The sequence below is a fragment of the Rhinolophus ferrumequinum genome, chromosome 10 (assembly GCF_004115265.2).
Source record: "Rhinolophus ferrumequinum isolate MPI-CBG mRhiFer1 chromosome 10, mRhiFer1_v1.p, whole genome shotgun sequence".
In the NCBI taxonomy this organism is placed as follows: Eukaryota; Metazoa; Chordata; class Mammalia; order Chiroptera; family Rhinolophidae; genus Rhinolophus; species Rhinolophus ferrumequinum.
In genome coordinates this window covers 29,202,288-29,220,121 of record NC_046293.1, presented here as the reverse complement: position 1 = coordinate 29,220,121, position 17,834 = coordinate 29,202,288, and the positions used below count along the sequence as shown (strand labels likewise).

Below are 17,834 nucleotides of genomic sequence, written 5' to 3'. Positions count from 1 at the left end.
AATCTACCAAATCCTTCAGCTCTATGATAATTTCCTTCTGCGACTGTTCTCATTTGTCTATTGTGTTCTTCCTATTTAACGTTGTCCTTCCACTGTGCCAATTATTTGCATCAGAATCAACTTTGGAGGTTTTCAACATGTCCATGTTATTTCCCGACTCTAACTAAAACTCGCTGGCTGACAAATAGCATCTATTCTTTGATAACACTCCTATGCTGGGTGTTTTCCATTTGCCCCTTCACATCCCCTCTCCACCCTTCTCTACTTGATCTTTGCTGTTGGAAGTGAACTTGACTGACCAGGTCAATGGGCCCCTTTGCCTTCTAACTTCCAATTGGATTTATCCAACGGGAGGCATCGACAGGAGAGTAGCGAATGGGAGAAGAACAACGTTGAAGGTATTTATTATCCTGACCCCCGTTCCTGCCTAATTACCCATAGTATCACTGTGGGTTGGCGGTGTCTCTCTACTGAAAGCTACAGCCATCTCAGGGGATCCTTTTATAGTAAGAGCAGACCTTTTGGGGTTCCTTCAGGCCTATGGTTGGTAATGTAGCCCCAAAACTATTGCTAGCCCCAAGTTACTGAAGAACCTTTATGGATACTCCTTAAAGGTCCTTGGGAAGAGTTTCTCAAGCATTTGTAAATAGTTCCTTTGTTAAACTTTCTCAATTACTCTTAATATGGTATTTCTGCTGCCAGGATTTCAATGGAGATAATGATTTACCTTTCTCTCTTTCATATGTACTATTTCTATAATAAGGGTTTTCTTGTTTCTTGTTGGAAGTGAAAGAAATGGCAGGATTTAGGAGAACGAATACAATCCTAGAATTTGAATGGGCTTTAAATTATATCTATTGTAGCTTACCACGAAATGGTAGAATCCTACATCAAATAGGTCTGCTTTATCCTGTTTGTTACAACTTTTTAAATATTGACTGGCAATGATCATTTTCTCCTCTAGGTTAAATATTATCTGTTCCTTCAACAGTTCTTCATGTAACATGGTTTCTAGATCCTTCTCTATTCTGGTCACTGGATATGTTCTTTTGGGTGTATTCTGTTTTGTCAATGCTATTGCTTCATGTTTAGAGTAACTTTTGCAAAGTAAGGCAAATGTGGACCAGAGTCTCACCCAGCTGAAGAAACCAGACCTCCCTTACTGAAAGGTACACCAGGATGAACAAATGGAAACTGAAGACTCTGGTGGTCAAATGGAGCCACTGACTGGAAAACAGATGCATGGGTGGAGGCAGGAGCTCTTGCTGGAAGGGGAACACACATTATTACCACACTCCTAACATGTTATGATTCCATTTTTGAATTTATACCTTCCTTTTCCTTTTGTACTTTTTTTCCACTAAAGAGGGGGGAAACGTGGAATTCTAATCAGGCCAAGGGCAAAATGAGAAATAGGAGTGCTTTAAATTCCCATGGTCTGGAATTCCTTACCCCCTCCCAATCCAGACATGTTCTCTGGGCATCTAGTTTTCTGGCCAGAAGGAAACTAGGTCAGTTGTGCAAAATAGCGCAGAGCTTGCCGCAGAAGAAATTTTCTTGAGTGCTGAGCCTCTAGTTCCCATGTTTGGACTCTGAGGAACTCCAAGTCACAGAATTTATTGCTACCATGAACCTTAGATTATTGAATTCAGGCAAAATGGAACTTTCAAAGAGTGAAATCTTTGCCCAAAATTACAGAGCCATTTATTGGTGGAGCCAGGATTAAAATCCAAATGTCTTTCTTCTCCATCATCCTGCCTCTCTTTTCAGTTAATTTACTCCATTCTTTTACCACAGATTACAAAACTGGAATGAAGAAATTAATACTGCTAGTACCCTATACATCCAAGTCAGACAGGCGGCATCTGAATTGCACAATTGCCTTGATAGTGTTGGGGAAAGATAGCTATGTGCACACGACATTTGACACAACCTCAGGGGTGAAGCAAACAACCATTATTTTTTTTAGGGTTCCACTACCTAGCCTTTACATCTGAGTCTAAACTTTAGCGTATACTGCAAATCTTTTCAATCAACTGAATCAAGGCACTAAAAAGAAGGCCCACGTATCAGAGCCCTGAGTTTAAATCTCCAGGCTTCCACCAACTTAAAGCTGTATAGTTTCAAGCCACATAGGACTTCAGGGCTAGCCTAGTTCAATAACACTTAGAGCTAGAGAGTATGCGATTCACAAAGTTACAAAGAAGAATCAGGACTTTACTCTTACTCCTATGCTCTTTCGCATCCACTGTGCTGTGCTTACTTCCTGCATGACTGTGCCTTCTTCTTCTTTTTTTTTTTTTTTTTTCTTTTTTAGAACAGGGCATCAGATATTTGCATATACAATTTAACACAACTTCATCCTAAGAGTCCAGGTAAATATCTCCTTTATTAAATGAGAAGGGGAGGGAAGTGACATAAATGTTATCTTAAAAACCTACTACTAATCATAAAGAATCCCTAGCAAAGAGAGATTTGAAGGACTAAACAAATAAACAAAATTTAGGGAAATACTGATGACTTCTCACCAGCTGATAGGAAAAGGTGGGAAAGTTTGAAATGCCCTAACAAAAATCAATTTTCAGCCACTATTCTGAGCTAAACTAAACTACATGACAGAGTCTGACACAAAGAGAATTCTTATGATAACAGTAACCTATAGGAAATGACTGTGTAAGCAAAAGAAACCTCTTCCGAACAAGACTGAACTTCAAGACTCTGGTAGATAAATCAATAGGGCAAATGAAACCAAAGTTACAGCGGATACTCTTGAGAATGGCAGAGCCTCTCGTGCCTCAAATGATCCCAAACTGAGCGAGCTCATGCAATTCCAGGTGGCTGAATGCCTCCCAGGGGCAAATCACCGTGATATCTGCAAGAGAGGGAAGAAGAAGTTAGAAGTCAACCTCACCCCCAGGAGAGCCTCTTCTACTCAAAAAGACATCCTTCAGGCAAAGACACCTCACTCCTCTTTCCAATTCATTGTCCAGGTGACTGGGAAGTTATCTAGAATGGCCCTGAAATCCAAAAAAGATCGGAACAGTTGCTTCATTAATCCTCTGCAGAGCCCTGATGCCCGCAGAACACGCCCCTCCAGGTATCTTTGTTGGTTTTATTCTGCATCCTCTTTGGGGAGGTGACTCAAGGCTTTTGACTGGGGCTACCCTGTGGGGGTACATCATGTGGAGCCTCCCCAAAGCACAAACACTAGGAGGGAACAGAAGCGGAATTTAAGTCAAGCCAGGGATTAAAATGAGAAATAGGAGTGCTTTAAATTCCCGTGATCTGAAAACCCGCCGTCTCCTTAACCCCTACCAATCCCTCTGGGTTCCTTGGGCTTCTCTGACTCGCTCTTCAGTTCCTGTACATTTTGAAATGCCTACATCCAATCGCATATTGAGAAGTGATCTCAGGGTATCCGCTAATCCAGTCCCTTGCATGAGGCAATAAGACATTTTAGTCCCCGAGTTACACAGAAGCTGGCTGATACCCAGAAAGGTCAAACACCTAGCAAAAAATCACACAGTTGTAGAGATGAGACGAGAACCAAGTCAAAGACCCCAGACCTTCTGTCGGCATAAACCTCTTTCTATTATTCCAAATATGTTGGCAGAGGTAAGCATATCATCCAGAGCCCAAAGTGAATTTTCCAGTCTTAAATAGAGCTGGTCAAAATATAGAGGCAGTTGATTTAGAAAAATAGCACATCAGCTTCATAAAGTAGCTAGAAATTTTATTTGAGATCCCAAAAGTGACATTTGACTGCAAGTAGCAAATACACTGAGAATTGCCTGTTAAGGACCCCAATTACTGTGAGCGCCACCATTTATCAAAAGTGTATTGGATGAGCTGATAACTTATGTCCACACAAAATCCTGCACTAGGATGTTACAGCAGCTTTATTCATAATTGCCAAAACTTGAAAGCAACCAGGATGTCCTTTAATAAGATAAATAAATGATGATATAACTATATAGTGAAATATATTATTCAGTGACAAAAATCAATGAGCTATCAAGCCATGTAAAGACATGGAGGAAACTTAAATGAATAAATATCGTTAAGTGAAAGAAGTCAGTCTAGAAAAGCTATGTACGGTATTATTCTAAGTATATGACAATACGGGAAAGGCCAAATTATAGAGACAATAAAAGATTAGAGGTTGTCAGCAGTTTGCGGGGAGCGGGGGATGAACAGATGGAGCATAGGGGATTCTGGAGACGGTGAAACTATTCTGTATGAACCTATAAGGGTGGGTCTATGACATTGCATTTGTCAAAATCCATAGAACTAACTGTACAGCAACACAAAGAATGAACCCTAATGTAAGCTATGAACTTTAGTTAATAATAATGTATCGATATTGATTCATCAGTTGTTACAAATGTACTACACTATTGTAAGATATTAATAATAAGAGAAACTATGTACAGGGGGAGGAAGGTAGCAGAGGTGGTATATAGAAACTGTAATCGCTACTTAATTTTTCTGTAAACCTAAAATTGCTCTAAAAAACTAAAGCCTATTAGTTTTTTAAAAGGAATATGCAGCAATTTGCATTCATTATCGAATGAATAAAATTTCTAGGCAATTGAAAAATATTGTGTTGGATACTTTCAGTATGTAGGATCCCGTTCTGGGTGCCAGGGTGTGTGTAAAAAGAGGAAGTTGGTAAGAGAGTGGTTAGTCTGGTAAAGTGGAAAGGTTCTCCAGGCCCCACCCTTGTTTCCAGTACCTCACTGGTGGCCTCAGATTGTCACTTAATTCCTCTATGTCTCAGATTTCTCTTCTGAAAAATAAAAAAGTTTGTCTAGACTAACTTTGAGAATCCTTCTACCATGAAAGTCTACAATTCACCATTATATTCCCTCAAGAGTTATTCAACAAAACAAGAAGATTCATTAAACGTTGGGCCTGCCCTGGTTTCTTTTAGAGTATTTTCATCTGAGCACACACATACTGTGTTTCCCCGAAAATAAGACCTAACCGGAAAATAAGCCCTAGCATGATTTTTCAGGATGACGTCTCCTGAACATAAGCCCTAATGCGTCTTTTGGAGCAAAAATTAATATAAGACCCGGTCTTATTTTCAGGGAAATATGGTACTTACTTAGGAGGTCAAATTAAAACCCCACATTTCTAAGTCTTTAAAGGATCTGCTGCCTTAGGTTTTCCTGGTAACTTTCAACTGCCCCTTAAGGCCTAAAACAGACAAAAAAGAGAAATTTCAAGTGTAAAGTCCTCACTCAAGTCTTTGGGTGGCTTACCTGTTCCTAGCCCCTCCATGCCTGGAATGTCATCTCCAAACCTATGGGAAAAAAATAAAAGAGAAATTAGCTGAGATCACAGCAAATGGGTCCTGGAATGACTCACGTGGAGAGTTTCCTGACTCAAGGGGGGAAAAGGAAAGGTTTAGGCTTTTGTATTTGAGAAACTCCTTCTGTTCCCATTGAATTAGGGCAAAGAAAATGCCACTCAGGCAGGTTTTAGACAGTGTGTCCCAGTGCAGAGATATTCTATCCCCTATAAAAATTTAACCTAAGATAATCGAGAGTTAGAGAGAATTTTCAGTGGAGAAATTCAGTCAAGCACCACTTTTTTAAATAGAAATTAAAATGAGAAAGCAATGTGATTGGCATTAAAATGATTAATTCGTCCATTTGTTTAGTTACCCAAAAGCATTTATTACGCATCTACTAGGTGCCAGCCACTGTGTTAGACACAGGGAGTTAAGGAAAAAACAAATTTTCTCTGAGGGAGCTCAGTTTTGGGAAACGGATGAAAATAAACATAATATAAAATATTACAAGTTATGATAGCTGAATGTACAAAGTGCAAACATGGAAGTAATAATACTGTTTATCTAAGAGAGTCAGTAATGGCTTCGGGAAGAAATTAACATATAAGTGGGTGTTGAAAACAAGTAAGACTTTGCCAAAGGAAAAAAAAAGAGCAAAATAAATAACTTAAGAAATTAGATTTGAAGCCATAAAAATAAACTGAGTTCTGGAAATGGCCATCGGTTCTGTATTCCAGATTAAAGCATGGGATGTATTAGTGAAAGAGAGTGGTCAAGAAAAGTCAGGAAGGGCAAATCAAAGGTTACTATGAAAGGGTCCATTTGCCATGTTATGTTTGGCCATAGACCTGGGAGCTGACAGAAGAAGTATTCCAGGGCTAAAAAATCATGATTCAGCAAAGATTGTGGTAGAGAGGAGAAGGAAGGTGTGGTGGAAATTTTTGTAAGTCTATTTAATATTGTGAACATTAAATCTCAAAACCAAAGCAGTCTCGTGGGAGGAAAAAAGCAATAGAGTTTTTTTCATTTTGATCTTACCCTTTCACACCTTTCTTGGGAGGCTTGCTCTTAAATTGGCGAGTCTGCCTCTGCTTGAATTTGGGGGGCCCTTTGTATAGTGTGGTGGGACCCTGGTTTGAAGCTGGAGGAACCAAAGTAGTATTTTCACTCATTCTGATGGTCCTTGGATGACTGATGATTCTCCTTCAGGTGCCTTAGACAGTGAGAGAGAAAAAGAAAACCCTGCAAGGTATGAGGAACATTGCTTATTAGACCTTCACTGTAAACTGGGAAACAAAAGCTCCTTGATAAAGAGCCAAGTGTTTTGCATTGACATAATCGGGGAGAAGTTATCTTTTAAAGGGGTTTAAAGAAAATATGGCACACTCGGGATGTAAAGTACAGCATAAGGAATATAATCAAACGGTATTGTAATCACTATGTACGGTGTCAGAGGGGTAGTAGACTTGTTGGGGTTATCACTTCGTGAGGGGTGTAAATGTCTAATCATTATGTTGTTTTGTACACCTGAAACTAATAATAAAAAAGAAAGAAAATATGGTATAAATCAATGGAGGCACTCAATATAGTCAAATATAAACTGACAATAGATAGACTTCAAAAATCTAGGTATATATGTTGTTCCAAAAAATGTGCCACTAGCTTTCTATGTGAATGTATTAGAATGGCTTACTTCCCCTCTATGGTTACCACTTCCCCCATCTGTAAAGGGAGGAAAAGGGACCAAATGATATCTACAGTCTTTACAGCACTTTCATGTTATTTAAGCTTTACATATTTTTCATCCAGTCGCAAAATAACCTGACTCTAAGTGTTTAGTGACCCATTTGTTATGACCTTTGTTCTTTATAGTCTTTCTATTAACTCTCACATGATCCAGAGGTTTCTCTTCCAGTTCTGGGGGATGACAATGTCGTCATCAATGTCGTCATTTGGTCATTGATTCAGGGGGAGCTCTGAATCAGGTATACCAATACCTGTGAAAGTATTCAATACATCCCAACACACACACACACACACACACACACACACACACACGAATAGGGAAGTCAATACAGAGTGATTAACTAGTAAGTTTATGATTTCACTCCATATCCAGACATGAGGTTCTTCAGCCACACATTTCTCAGAAATCTTTCATATTTTCTTCCATCCAAATCATGTACCTACCCAATATGGTTTTTTCAGACTTTTACTTTAGCTACAGAAATGTACATGGTTATTCTTTAAGTACAAACAAAAGAACATGATTAACAAAGGTAAGTTTAAAAAATAAATATGTTAAACTAAAGGACTTTTTTCCCCTCTCTCCTTTTCTATCACAAAAGTTGACAATATTTACCCTGGGAAGGAAAATTGTGAAAAGCTTCAAAGAACTTCCAAGTAGCCTTGTCTCTCACGTTAAGCCAATTCCTTCCATAATCTACTGCCTGGAAGCTTTGTTTTCATAGTATTCCTTATTTCACCCATTATAGATTTATGCTGGTATTCTTAGCTTCAATTATCCCTGACAATTTCTGGCCTGTGCTAACCATCTTCCATTCTGCCACATTGCACATCCCCCAAATCTTATATTGTATAATTTCATCAACTTGTTCTTATTGCTTTCAAAATCATGTTGAATTATTATCCTTGCCTCCAAGATTTTTCCTTATTTTCCTTTTCCCAATTACTAGTTTCACCCTCTCCTCAGTCCTCAACTTATTTAATACAAACACTGACTGATCTGGGAGCTGGTCCCAGGGATGGTGACGCCTGGCCAGACCCCTGAATCATCTGCTCATGGTATGGATTTTGTCCTAATTCCCTGCCCACCACACTGGACTATGCTCCATGAGGCTGCTTTATCAGTTTTTGTTGATTTCTGTAGCCACACAACTTACAACAATGCCTGGCACTTAGTACATATGCCAGGTATATGTGTCAAATGAGTGAATACATAAATTAAGAAATTGAACTAATACTTTGAATGTGAGATTGTGACCTTGTCCATCAAACCATACAGAAGGCATCAGCTGATCTCCACCTTACAAAGCCCTCAGTGACTTCAGGAAATGAGCTGCCAGCTCTCTGCTCACTGATCCCAGTACCTGTGTTGGGGGCCCTCTCCTGCTCTGGTAAACAGGCAGTTTTCGTGCCTCTCCCAAGTGTGGTTCATGTGAATCACTGGAGGGCAGCCAAAGCAGCATTATTCTCAGAGTGTGCCACCAGTAAGTGACACATCCCAGTTCTGCCAAACCCACAGAGAATAACTAGAGAATGTCTCTTACATCAAGTCTTTGGGATTTCCCAATTCTTTCAAAGTAGTAAGAGACAACAAACTTTCCTTCCTCTCATCTAGAGAGCCCACTAGGACTAGGATTGTCAAATTTAGTGATTGAAAAATACAGGACACCCAGCTCAATTGAATTTCAGACAAACAGCAAACAGATTTTTTAGTATCAGTATATCCCAAATACTTAATGGTACCCACTTATACTAAAAAAAAACAACAATAATTTGTGAGGGCCTAAGGTTACCCTAATTAGTCAAATTACCCTTTGGGGGGTAATACAGTACAACAAGAGTATGCTTTAGAATCAAGTAGACATAGTTTCAAACTCCTGCTCCACAAAACTGGCTAAGCAACCTTGACTGTAGCATTGCAAGGCATAGATAGTTTTACAGGGAAGTGGGGTTAGTGTCTCCTTAGACCTGAGGCAGCAGAGCTCAGCTGCAGAAAGCTACAGACAATGATCCGCCATAAATTCTAGCGACGGAAAAGCAGTGTCAGAAGGTTCTTGGGTCAGCCTTTCTGATGCTGCCATTATCACCCTGCACTTCCTGTTCCCTCTTTCTCAGCAAAGATATGGGCAGATAACGTTAATGTTGATGGACTAAGATAGAGAGTGGGGAAGAAATAGATGCAAGAATACTGTTTCCTCCACTGATGGGGTTGGGCCCATAAATGTCACCCAGGGTCCTACTGAAGCAGAGAGAATCGAATAATTTGGAGAGCCAAGGAAGACCCAAACCAAAGCCATGAAGAAACAAACACAAAAGTCCAGCAAGTACCTTGCTTCAGATTGGAACAAACACGTCAGCCTCAGAGGGAGCAGGCTAAGCTACTGCACTGCACTGCGGTCGTTCCCACACGGGCTCTGGCTCTCCCTGGCCTTCTCCTCACGCTCTCATGACAGCTTCCTGGTGCCTGAGCCAAGTTTTCAAGCACAACCTGCGAGTAAAGACCTGTTTGCTCTGTGGTTATTTAGTGTCCTAGATCGCTCCTTTCCCAGAAAACTGTTTTCTATGGAGCCACAAAAAAAAGGGACGGTCCGCTTTGGTTCCTTCTAAATGAATGTAGTAATGAAGGTTTGTAGTGAGCTTGTAATAACAAAGCTTCACTTATTGGGGTCACATGGCATCACATGGCATCATAAGGAAGTCTGGGTGTATTCCCCTCATGTTTCCTTCTGTTTGCGTTCCCAGTCCCCGTCCAGGCCCACAGGTTCGGTGTGTTCTCTTTTCCCATTTCTTTGTTTTGGAGCCAACCAACCCCACCCACCCCCAAAGCCCTTTGATTATATTCTGCTTAAACTCACCAGAAGTTGAGAAATACTCACAGAGCTGAATGGTGCTCCTATAAGCTGTCCGGTTGCCTTCTTCACAGTAGATGGATAAAGGATCTTTGCATCCTGATTTATCTCTCTGCAAAACCCTCATGCTGCCTAATCTTACTGTCATCAGCTTAGCAACCCAGCTGCAAAGAAGTGGAAAGAATATGGGGTGTGATTGGGATAGGCTTAGGAGTTCTCTGATCATTGCCTACTCTTACAAAACTGACTTAGGCTATCTCCTGTCAATAAATAGATATTGAATTCACAAATACACATGAAGTGTTAATATCCAAGAGTAGATTTGCAGATTGTGATGCAAGATCTTTTGTCCTTCTCCACCTTCAGTTGTTACCCTCCATGCCTTCCTTTTCCTGATACACACTCATGTATACAACTTCTCTCTCTCTCTCTCTCACACACACACACACACACACACACACACACACACTCACTATGACGTAATTTTTATGGGACTCTAGATAACTAAAAAGAAGCGAGTGAACCACAGTGCCCCCTGCTGCAGTGGGTGTGTGATCATCTGAGCAGTGACACTGTAAAGTATACATTCTCTTTCCCTAACTGGCATTGTATCTATTTCCTCAGAAAGATAAGTCCACAAATCAGGAATGACATAAAATTCAGTGATACTTGACAGTGAAAGAGCCTAAGTGATAGCTGGGAACTCTTCACTGATGACATATATTTGAGAATTAATTGCTGGATTACACCCATAGCCAAAGGCTTCAGGGTATAAGGCCCAAGCTATAACCCAATTTAGTGGGACACTTGGCTTCTGTCTTCCAATTGCATTGATCCACTAGTATTTAAAAAGTTTTAATACAGTTTTAAATAGACCTAGTCCACATGACAGTATCATTAAGCTCTTCTGACAAATTTGTCATGGAGAAATTAAGTGATTCATTCAAGACTGCATATCAAGTTAGTATTAGAACTAGAAGCCAGTCCCAAGCTTAGAAAAGACTTGCATATTCAGCTGTCTTTCTACTATGCTCCAACAAAGCAGGCATGGACCATGCATTGCTGGCCACTCTCATGCCTTGCCAGGGAGTTTCAGAGCGCCGTCTGTAAATGGTTACTTGTTAGAGAATTGTACTCCATAAGATTATAGAGAAAGAAGGTCAATTTATCCCTCCTAAGCAGGGAAAGATTCTTAACCTGAAGCCCCAAGCAGATTACATGGACAGCTACACAGCTTAAGGGGTTTTTTGTTTGTTTGTTTGTTTTGTTTTGTTTTGTTTTTTTATAAGCTTTCCTGTGGTCTTTACCAAAACTCGGTGATTTTGAAGGCAGCGAACACCTTTCAGAGCCAGCAGAGTGTTTCGTCTCTGGATGGGTCTTTCCATGTCCTCCACTGTGTCTCTATTACCAATCACATCTTCCTTTACTCCTACACACGAAGCATATAGATATTTATGTGCTTATCTGCCAAACCCTCACACATTTTTCATTTCTTTGAGAATGAAGGTGAAGGACTGCAATTCACAAAAGGCAGTGGAAAGAGCAAGAATGTTGCTACTCACAGTGCAACTGCATCAGCAGCACCTGGGGACTTGTTAGAAATGTAGGGTATCAGACATTTCTCCAGGCTGACTGCATTAGAATACGCATTTTAACAAGGTACCAGGGTGATTTGTTTGCACATTAATGTTTGAGAAGTGCTATTTTTAGACCCTTGTGTAGGCTTGCTTTTACCAGTCTCTGCTATGTAAGAGCATTGTCACCTCTTTGAGTCTGTTTCCACAAATATAAAAGGAATGATTTAGCCTGCCAGGGTGCTCAATTTTTTGGCATTCAACACTCTTGAGAGAGACAAACCACATTTATCAACAGCAGGATATATAACCCAGTGATTCTCAATGTTGGCAGGGAGGGTGCTTTGCCACAACTCTTGCCCCTCCTAGGGAGATCCAGGAGAGTAGAGAGTGAGGAGTTATGGTATATGGAGAAAACAAGTATTTATTTTGAAAAACTCTCCTAAAGTGAATAATAAAGGCAGTTCTTGAGACAGAAAGGAAATGACAAAAAGAAGGAATTTTTGAACATCTAGAAAGAAAGTACAATGAAAGAGCAAAAGTATGGGATACCAGGGGATTATGAAAGGCAGGGAATTTAGGAACGCTCAGCAAGGCTCGTGGAGAAGGATACAGTGCTCAAGCCACTGTGAAGTTCTAAAGATCTGGTCATCTTGTATCTTCAGGGAATATATCCATTGTTCCCTGTTGAAAGTGGCTGCTTATTAGGACTCTACTTAGGGAATTTGAGTAGGCTGGCCCATCAGCAGTCAATACACACGGCCTCTGTTGGACAGAGCTCTTCTACCAGGTCATTTCATTGGTCATTAGCTAGCCTCATGATGGCTGACTTTTGGTCAGTTGCCTATCTCTGATCTCATCAACCAGGCAATAGGGTCACATTGCTCTACACAAGGTGATCAATCACCAAGGAATTTCTCTAGTAGAACTTTGGATGTGTTGGCACTCTAAGATTTCACAGACATGAGAAATAAAGCCGGCAGGAAACTTGCTGGGCCAAAAACAAAAAAGAATAAATTGATAAATATAGTGACATAGATGAATATTAAACATATTTTATTAAGTTAAAGAATACAGAGTCAAAAGTTTATACTGTCTGATTTCATTTATGACATTTTGAAAAAGGCAAAACTATAGGGTTGGAGAACAAATCAGTGGTTGCCAGGGGTTGAGGGAAGGAGTTGACTATAAAGGGAAAAATGCAAGGGATTTTTGAAAGATGAAGGAACTATTTGGTATCTTGATTGTAGTGATGGGTATACAACTCCATGCATTCATCAAAACTCATAAAACTGTACACCACAGAGAGTGTTTTACTGATGCAAATTGTAAAACTAAATATCATAAAATGCTTTTTAAAAAAAAAAAATCTATGTTCCATAGCGCTATAATTCTTGATTCCATCTAAGAGATGGAAAAGTATTATTAACTATCCACAGGAAAAGAGTTAAAGGGCAGTAATTAGAAAGTGAGTAAAATTTTAGCTGTCCTATAAGCTGCTTACACAAGTGCTAATCTCTAATCTTTCTTTAGTGTTTCTTAAAATACCAGTGAGTAGGAAGATACACATCAAAGCCACATTTGAAATCTCCTAGACTGAGTTTCCATCTCTGACTAATGCACAGTGGACTCCAGAGAGAAACACACTATTGTGAAAGAAGAATGTATAAGTCTGACCCCTCTTTCCCTTAATATCCTACCATGGATTCTCCAGAACACCATTGTTAACCTTGAAAAATAACTTACTAATTAAAAATATAAGATTCTCTTTCAGAATAGAGAAAGGAGAGAACATTCCCAACTCATTTCATGAGGCCAGTTTTTACTGTCATGAATTTTTTGACACCAAATACTGTAAAAAGGAAAAAATACCAACCTATATTGCTCATGAATTTAGATGTAAAAATCCTTAGCATTAGCAAATTAAATAGAGCAATGTATAAAAATAATAATACACCATGATCAAGTGGGATTTATTCCATATATGCAAGACATGTTCAATATTCAAAATTCAGTCAACATAACGTACTATATCAACAGACTAAAAGAAGAAAATTTGTATGATATTAATTGATGCAGAACGAGCATTTGACAAAATCCAGCACCCATTCATGATAAAAACTCTCAGCCAACTAGAAATAGAGGAGATAGATGCATAAAGAGCATCAACAAAAATCCTACAGTTAACATCATAATTGTGAAAAACTGAATGTTTTCTCTCCAAAATCAGGAACAAGTCAAGAATATCTTCTCTCATCACTCTTAGTCTACATGGTTCTGGAAGTCTTACCCAATACAATCAGGCATAAAAAAAAAAAATAGAAAGCATATATTTGGAACTGAAATGAAAAAATAAATAAAGCTGTTTCTATTTACAGATGACATGATTCTCTACAGAGAAAATATTAAGGAATCTACATTTAAAAACCTTCCTATAACTAATAAGTGAGTTCAGCAAGGTTGAAGGATAGTAAACCAATACACAAAAAACCAATTGCATTTATACATAACAGTGAACAAGTGGAAACTGATTTTTAAGGGTAGGGAAAGGAAAAACTGGATAGCCATAGGAAAACAATGAAATTGGACCACTATCTTATACCAAACATAAAAATAAACTCAAAATGGAGTTAAAGACTTGAATGTAAGACCTTAAGAAACCATACAACTCCTAGAGAAGAAAACATAGGTGGTAAGCTCCTTGACATTAGTCTTAGTGATGATTTTTTGGATTTGACTCCAAAAACAAAGGCAACAGAAGCAAAAATAAACAAGTGGAATGACATCAAATTAAGAAAAGGAAACTATAAACAAAATGAAAAGGCAGCCTATGGAATGGGAGAAAATATTTGCAAATCATACACCTGACGATGGGTCAATATTTAAAATATATAACGAAATCATACAACTCAATAGTAAAAAAAATACAATCCCATGAAAATGGGAGGACTATCTGAATACACATTTTTCCATAGAAGATATACAGATGGTCAATAGGTACATGAACAGATAGATGCTCCACATCACTAATCATCAGGGAAATTATAAATCCAAACCACAATGAGCTATCACTTCACACCTATTAAAATGGCCATTATCAAAAATAAAAGAAGTAAGTGTTGGTAAGGATGTGTAGAAAATGGGACCCTGGTGAGCTGTTGGTGGAGCAGCCACAATAGAAAACAGCATGGAGGTTTCTCAAAAAATTAAAAATGGAACTACCACACGATCCAGCAATTCCACTTCTGGGTATTTATCCAAAGAAAACAAAAACGCTAACGTACAAAGATGCATGCACCCACATTATTGCAACATAATTTACAATAACAAAGATATGGAAACAACATAAGTGTCCGTGTCTGGATAAATGGATAAGGAAAATGTGAGTGAGTATATATACACACACATACATACATACATACAATGGAATGTTACTCTTCCATAAAAAAGAAGGAAATCTTGCCAGTTGTGACAATGTACATGGATGTTGAGGGCATTATGCTAAGTGAAATAAGTCAGATAGAGAAAGCCAGATACCATATGATCTCACTTATATGTGAAATATTAAAAAAAAAAAAAAAAGCTCATAGTCACAGAGAACGAATTGGTGGATTAGAGGTTGCCAAAGGTGGGGGGAGGGGTTTGGGCAAAACAGGTGAATAGGGTCAAAAGGTACAAACTTCCAGTTTAAACTTCCAGTTATAAAATAAATATGTCATGGGGATATAATGTTTAGCATGGTGACTATAGTTAATAGTACTGTACAGTATTGCATATTTGAAAGTTGCTCAGAGAGAAGATCTTAAAAGTTCTTAACACAAGAAAAAAATGTTGTAACTATGTATGGTGACAGATGTTAACTAGACTTATTGTGGTGATCTTTTCTCATATACACATAGTGAATCATTATTTGTGGACCTGAAATTAACATAATGTTGTATGTCAGTTATACCTCAATTTTTAAAAAAGAAAGAAAAAAATGATTGAAATAGGCAAATGGCCTCCAGATATAACATGTTTGAAGGGGAAACAATTGTTATCAGGTGTAAATAAATTCTAGTATATATGTTTACATTTTAAAATAATAATAATAATAATATAATAGAAGTAGTGCATTTATAATTGCTCTAAATAAAATAAAATACTTAGGTGTAAATCTAACAAAAAATGTATAGGATTTGTATGATTAAAAAACTACCAAATGACAACTGAAGAAATCAAAACGTAAATGGTTGGAGAAACATACCATGTTTATGGATTGGAAGATTCAAAATACTAAAGATGTCAATTCTCTTTAAATTGATCTATGTTTATTGCAATTCCTATATAATTCCAGCAAAGTTTTCTGAAGACATAGGTAAGTTTATTCTAAAATTTATGTGGAACCAGAAGACCTTAGAATAGCCAAAACAATTTTGAAAAAAGAAGAAAGTAAGAGGGGAGAAATCACTCTTCCTAATGTTAAAACTTACTATGTAGCTACAGTAGTCAAGATAGTGGGGTATTAACCACAGGACAGACACACAGATCAAGGAAACAGAATAGAGAGCCTAGATACAGACCTACACAAAAATGCCCAATTATTTTTTGACGAAGGTATAAAAGAAAATCAGTAGACAAGTGATGGTCTGTTCAACAAATGGCATTAGAGAATGAGTATCTGGAGACAAATGGTGCTGAGTGCAGACATTTTGTCCATGGGCATCTATAAACAACAGCAATAACAAAACAAATCTTAATCTAAACCTCACACCTTGTGCACCTAAAACTCCACAACTTATAAATAATTAGCTCAAAATGTATCATAGTCTTAAATGTAGACTGTAAAGCTCTAAACTTTTAGGAAAAAAATAGGAGAAAATCTTCGGGGCCTTGGAATAAGCAAAAAGGTCTTAGACTTGCCAGTGAAAGTATAATGTGTAACAGGAAAAAACTGATATATTTGACTTCATTAAAATTAAAAACTTATCTGAAAAACTCTGATAAGAGAATGAAAAGACAAATTACATACTGGAAGAAAAATATTTGCAAATCACATACCCAGCAAGGGGTTTGTATTTAGAAATGAGTCTTTCTGCTAAGGCTAAGAAATCTTGCATAATGTAGCTTAATATACACAAAAAGTAAAGTCAATGTCAACGACTCCTGCAGACAGATGACCATATGCATGTTCATTCTTCCCCAAGGCAACAGTCGCACTAAAGGAAAGGAATGGGGGTGGGGGATGGCATAATGTAGACATTTCTGTCTAATTTATACAGATAAACTTCTACTGAAGAATTTTACTCCAATTCTGGCATGATTCAGTCAAGGCATTCCAAGGAATACGAGGTATGAAAGACACAGCACTTTTCTCATACATTTTATATTTGGGTGGAGAAGTAAGTCCAGTAACAATCAGTTAACAATACAAGGCAATGTTTACTAAAGTACAAAATTACATTGTATGAACAACGCACAATCCAAAAGTTCAGGAAAAAAAAAAATTCCTGGATCAGTAATGGGAGGCTTTAAAGAAGGAGGGGGTAAGATTTGAGATGTATGCAGGATGCTTGTGAGTACTTAGATGAAAAAAACCCTTTTCTAGTCATTCTAATATTTGCTGTGCAGTAATAACAATCAAAACGTGATGAGGAAATGATGATAACCGTGATGATTTTCTTAGCCTGAACCATTTATCGAGCACTTACTCTGAGGGCAGAACCTTGCTGGATGCTTCCTCACACATTATGTCCAACCCTTCCAACAACACTAAAGATGATACCATCCCTCTTCTACAGATGAGAAAACTGAGGGTCAGAGAAATGAAAGCATTGGCCCAAGGACACACTGACAGGAAGAGACAGAGCCAGGATATCCGCCTGAACTACAGCTCTTCCCTCCACCCCAGACTACTGTTTGTGCCTCAAGGACACATTTCAGAATGGACAGCTTTCAGGGCACAAAGTCTTCTCTCAAAGTTTATGATCTGTACTTATAGCCTCTGAGAAATATATCTGCGCAGAAAGGGGAAGTCTCAACAGTCTGCAGTCACGTGTCACTTTTGCAGGCTCCCGGCAAAGGTACCTTTGGCCCAATGGAAGATTTGCCTAGAATGTACCCTTCAATTATATCCTTATAAGAGCAAAGAAAAGCTGGAAAATACTTCAAAGGATTGATCATTTTTGTGGAAATTCCTCTGCAGGTTTCTAAGTTCTGTGGATATCATTTGGCATTACAGAGCCAAGAGCCTTAACGAAGAGCATTCTTACTACCATGACAGGCATTTCCTTACATTTGCAGAAGCTCAGATATGAGTAAGGGAGCCTCAGCATACAATGCATTGTTGTCAGCATGGGCTAGTAGAGGAGCGTCTGCCATTTTAAT

The 17,834-nt window shown here is 38.4% G+C and overlaps 1 protein-coding gene across 3 annotated transcripts; it reads right to left on the bottom strand.

Moving 5' to 3' along the window:
• Positions 1-2,417: 2,417 nt before the first annotated feature.
• On the bottom strand, positions 2,418-10,031 carry PDE6H (phosphodiesterase 6H). 3 transcript variants are annotated; one of them, XM_033118093.1, is made up of 4 exons: positions 9,922-10,031; positions 6,338-6,541; positions 5,268-5,308; positions 2,418-2,872 (listed from the first exon to the last, which is right to left on the bottom strand). In XM_033118093.1, exons 2-4 carry the CDS (start codon positions 6,469-6,471, stop codon positions 2,796-2,798), a joined length of 252 nt encoding a protein of 83 aa, XP_032973984.1. In that variant the 5' UTR covers positions 6,472-6,541; positions 9,922-10,031; the 3' UTR covers positions 2,418-2,795. The 3 variants fall into 3 exon arrangements, with proteins under 3 accessions (XP_032973984.1, XP_032973983.1, XP_032973985.1); XM_033118092.1 differs by lacking the exon at positions 9,922-10,031 and adding an exon at positions 9,374-9,491; XM_033118094.1 differs by lacking the exon at positions 9,922-10,031 and adding an exon at positions 9,374-9,485 and having other exon boundaries at positions 6,338-6,512.
• Between the last annotated feature and the right edge of the window lie 7,803 nt (positions 10,032-17,834).